At 35.6% G+C, this 4,781-nt stretch overlaps 1 protein-coding gene across 1 annotated transcript; it reads right to left on the minus strand.

The window, feature by feature from the left end:
* Window positions 1-482: 482 nt before the first annotated feature.
* Window positions 483-1,682, minus strand: LOC141614614 (F-box protein SKIP23-like). The gene has a single exon (XM_074433359.1). It carries the CDS (start codon window positions 1,680-1,682, stop codon window positions 483-485), a length of 1,200 nt encoding a protein of 399 aa, XP_074289460.1.
* Between the last annotated feature and the right edge of the window lie 3,099 nt (window positions 1,683-4,781).

Here is a 4,781-nt window from a genome sequence, read left to right on the forward strand (position 1 = left end):
ATCGAGACAAAATCTGTTCCCCACTGAATGCCATGGTTTGTATCGGCGTATCGCCTCTGCTACCCAGCTTGGTGAACGGCCCAACTACAATATAAAGCATAATTCAGATTTCTTTTTGCCGTTTTAAGTCCTGTTAATAATATAGAGCACGAATAACATCACCTTCATAAAATTGCAGATTTTCTCACCAAGCCAAGTCACCAATTTAGCAAGCTCAGATTTATGATCGGTGAAATATGTACGGTTAGGTTGCATACATGTAGCCAAAGTGGGCATGGTAGAATTACGTACTACAAACATTGTCGCATGATTATCAAGTTCCTCCCATTTCCTGTCTTTGGATCAAGCCTTAAGACCAAAAAAAACAAATGTTTCATAAACAATGCCACAATCGTAAGCAGTCTGATCTGAATTCGACACTTCTTCCTTGAATTGCAACACAATGACAAGATCACAAGCTGATTATACCAAATACCCAATATTTAAAGTTGAGGAATAAAAAATATTGCTGGGCAAAATGAAGAGCGCAAATCAACGCCTTCATAGAACCGTCGTACTTGACCATACTTGATGTCATATACACCCATATCATGTCCTCCACCCTCTGTCACCATTTGCCACTCAACACTTTCGTCATCCGTGAAGTATATACAATTACGTTGTAAACATTTGTCATGTACCAACAAAGTAGACATAGAAGAGTTATCACCTACAAACAACATTACGTCACCTAAATCTTCAATGTATTCCCATTTTCTCTCTTTCGGATTAAGTTTGTAGACTTGAAAATAGATTGTTCTATAAATAATGTCATAATCGTAATGAGTATCGAGTTCATTCATCACATTTTCCTTATATCGTACCACCATGAGGAGATCACTACCTGAGTGAATCAAATATACGGTTCTTATGTCTGTATGAACCGGTGCCTCAAAAATTTCACATTTATCGGGAGAATAATCCATTGGTTTAATCGCTTCTAGACCGTAGAATTCATTAACATTCCAATATGCAATTTCTCCATCATCATACACAACATATACATGATCATCCATGGCCACAACATCAAATATATTTGATGTTTCCTTGATCTCCTTGATCAATATATCAGTCCACGATTGATCTCCTTGCCTAGCAAAGGCTAAGTACTTATTGGCCTGATAAATTATCATAATAACAAACTCCTTTCGGCCAGCATGAGAGACTTCCAGCACAACGAGCTTTCTCAAAAAGTCTGTCAGACAAAAACTATTATAGTCCGTGAAATATTGAGCATAAGTGTCACGTAAGTTTAATATGGTTTCCAAAGATGGGAAACTAATATTTGCGTTGGTGATGGGATTAACTAATTGAATGGTGTGATCACTTTTAGCGACTGCAACCCAACCATAGGGCGAACCCCAGCACCTTGCTCCAAACGTCTCTGGGAGGTTCGAGTTGTAACACTTGTTATTGTTAAGATTTAAAATCTTTCGAGCACAACTTGGGTTATCGTTGGTGTTTTCAGCAAGCAAAAGCCATGGCAATGGTGTTGTAGGCCTCCATTGGTGCTTAATTGAGGACGAAGCACAATTCCAGGACCGACAAACCGCAGAAAAATAAATAAAATCGTCAAATGATTCCAATTTGAATGCAATGAACGTAAGGATGTCGAGAGGCATTGAAGACCAATTTGCAGCCATCTACCCGCAGCAGTAAAAAGATTCACGTTCTAAATTCAAAAATTAAAAAAGCCGAAAGTTTAGACTTGGGATATAACACAAGAATAGTACGGAGTAGAATTTATAGTGGTCTTAGGTTTTATGTTAGCAATTAAGTCAAAGTTTATTTTCCTTATTCCAGTTATGATTTCCTTTTTTCTTTTAGGAAATCATTGTTTCTATTCCCCAAGGATTGAATATATTTTGAAATATAAAATAAATTAATTAATTATATGTATTTATCAAATTTTTACTTTAACTTTGACTTCAACTTAAAAGAAATACTCGTATATGATAAATAAGTTAACAAGTTATAGAAATATACAAATGAATTTTGATTAACGAACATGATTTGGAAATTGAACATATATTTATTACAAAAAAATTCCGGAAAGACGGTCTCTGAATAGCGTTATTAAAACACCTCTCACATGATAGGGTGAGAGACCCACTGAATTTCTTTTTTTCCTATTATGTCTCCCACTAAATTAGTGGGAGACGGTCTCTCATGAGACTTACTGTATTTATTATGTAAGATTTTGAAAATGATGTGTTCGAGATAGCAATTTGGAATTTCCTTTTTAAAAACACTCTTAATTCAATCCATGTATATATATTATGTAAGATTTTGAAACGCCTCTTCGCTGTGCTTTGCCTTGCTTTTATAATGTGCAATTAGACTAGTGTTAGTTTAGCTGGAATTGCATTGACTTGTGGAGATTAAACTAAGTCGGAGCAGCATGTTTTGTATGCAATTGACGACAATATAAACTCTCTTCGTCAAGGAATTACTGTATGAGGGAAATTAAAGCATAATTCAGACTTCTTTTTGCCGTTTTAAGTCCTGTTAATCAAGTTTAGATGATAAAAGTATTCGTTAATCAAGACTGTTGTTGGAAACTTCTGATAGACTGACTCAGTATTTATTTTATATTATTTGAGCAACAGTCCATTTTGTATTCATCGACCTTGCGCTGTTTATGACCGAGTTAGAGGACAAATCTGTGTCACAGTACAAAATTTGTCATTAAAAAGTTGCGCTGTTTATCAAACCAATAAATAATACTGTGCGTGGGCATATACTATAATGAAAAATTGACCTTGCGCTGTTTATGAACGAGTTAGAGGACAAATCTGTGCCACAGTATTGAACAATTGAACATTGAGGTTTCATTAAACATCTCAACAGCAATATATTGCAGAAGAAAATTACATCATCAAACAACATTCAATCTCGGTTTAAATCTTGTCTCGAAACTAGTTATCGCATTCTTGTCTAAGTTACTGTGCGTGGGCATATACTATAATGCAGCAAACTTCAAAACGGTTAGAAATGGACATGTCATAAACACCTATATCATGTATCATATCACCACGATGGGTTCACTACCTGATTGATTGTACCAGATACACTTTGGAATCTTATTTCAAAATTGTTAGAACACTTGGTTGATGATGCCAAGTTTCATTATGATTTAATTGTTTATCTCTTAGTAAGTTTTAGCAAATTGAAGCATCCCATGATTGCTTAAAGAAGTTCAAGATGATCAAGATAAAGGACAAGTCAAGCATGCCCATAGTCTAGAAGAAATGTTGTAAACGAGGTAGTTCAACATATTTCTTTTATGCATAAGTTATGGCAAAACCATGCAACAGTTCATGAGACTGTTGCACCATGGTTTCTGGTACCAACGTATGGAGAATTTTCGGGAAAATTCACAAGTGTTTGAAACTCTTTAAAAAGCTTTTCTATGTTTAAAACAAACACTATTTTAAACTGAAGAACAAAAGGAATATGTTTGCACAATAGCCAATCCCATGTGTGCAAGTTGATTTCTTCATGCTAAAAACAAGACTAATGTTTTCTTTACTTTATGGGGAACACCCCTTTTACCTTAAAAGAAATGCAACCACCTTGAGTCTCTCAAAGAATGTTTGCTCTGCATATTCCTAAGATGAAAACACACGCTGCAAGCTTATGGGTGTTAGATTAAAGTAGTAATAAGACACTTCTCCTACATTCTACCTTTTCTATAAATAGCCAACTCATGTTTTCATTTATGGTAAGACTTGGAAAGAGCTTTTAACTGTAAACACTTTGCAAAACTTTTCAGCATTAAAGGCTTTGTTCTTCAATCATTTGCAAAACTGTTTTCTGTTTTTCAAAAGTCTTCAACTGTTTTTCAAAGCCATAATAATCTCCAAGGTACCAGTTCGCTTAAACTGTTGCATAAACGAATATGTTCAATGATTCTCGTGTTTAGGTCTTAATTGTAATCTCCATGTTCTTAAGTGAACCACTGAGATTCTGACTCTGTAAACCGTTGAGATAGAACCTTAAGTCTTGAAGCGGAGTAGCCTCGAGCAAATAGAAAGTCTTGAAGCGGAGTAGCTTTAAGCATTGCAACCGGAGTAGGTTGGCGAGTTATTTCATTGTAATGGTTTAGTTAAGTTTGAGTAAATTTCTAAACAAGCAATAAAATAACGGTTGGACGTAGGCTCCGGAGTAGGAGCTGAACCAATTTTTTAAACACTGTCTTGTTCGTCTATTTACTTTCGTGCTCTAGTATCACTTCTCTTTTACACGTTGATCTCACTCTCAGTGCCGTGCAACAGTCTCTCATACTGTTGCATAGACCTGCTGTACCGTTTGTAAACTTACAACTCATTAAGTTTCTCAAACTCGTATTAATAGATCCTACTTGTGTTAGTCATTAACCAAGTAAAGAAGAAAATTTTTAAAAGGTACACCTAATTCACCCCCTCCCCCTCTTAGGTGTTTATCGTTCTTAACTCTTCAATTGGTATCAGAGCCTCGGCTCTTGATATTGGTTAAAACCAAAGAGTTGATCCCCTAGTTATGGACGATTCAAAACATACTAAGTATCCCATCTTTAAGGGAGAAAACTATGCCTGGTGGAAACATCGCATGGAGCACTATGTTAAAAGTACGGACTACGAGTGTTGGTTGATCATTCAAAATGGTCCCTTCAAAATTGAGGTGACTAATGCCGATGGCACTAAGTCTATCAAAAGCGAGGACAAATATGTTGAGGCTGATTATAGAAAGGTCGAGAAAAA

This window comes from Silene latifolia, chromosome 11, assembly GCF_048544455.1.
Source record: "Silene latifolia isolate original U9 population chromosome 11, ASM4854445v1, whole genome shotgun sequence".
NCBI lineage: Eukaryota > Viridiplantae > Streptophyta > Magnoliopsida > Caryophyllales > Caryophyllaceae > Silene > Silene latifolia.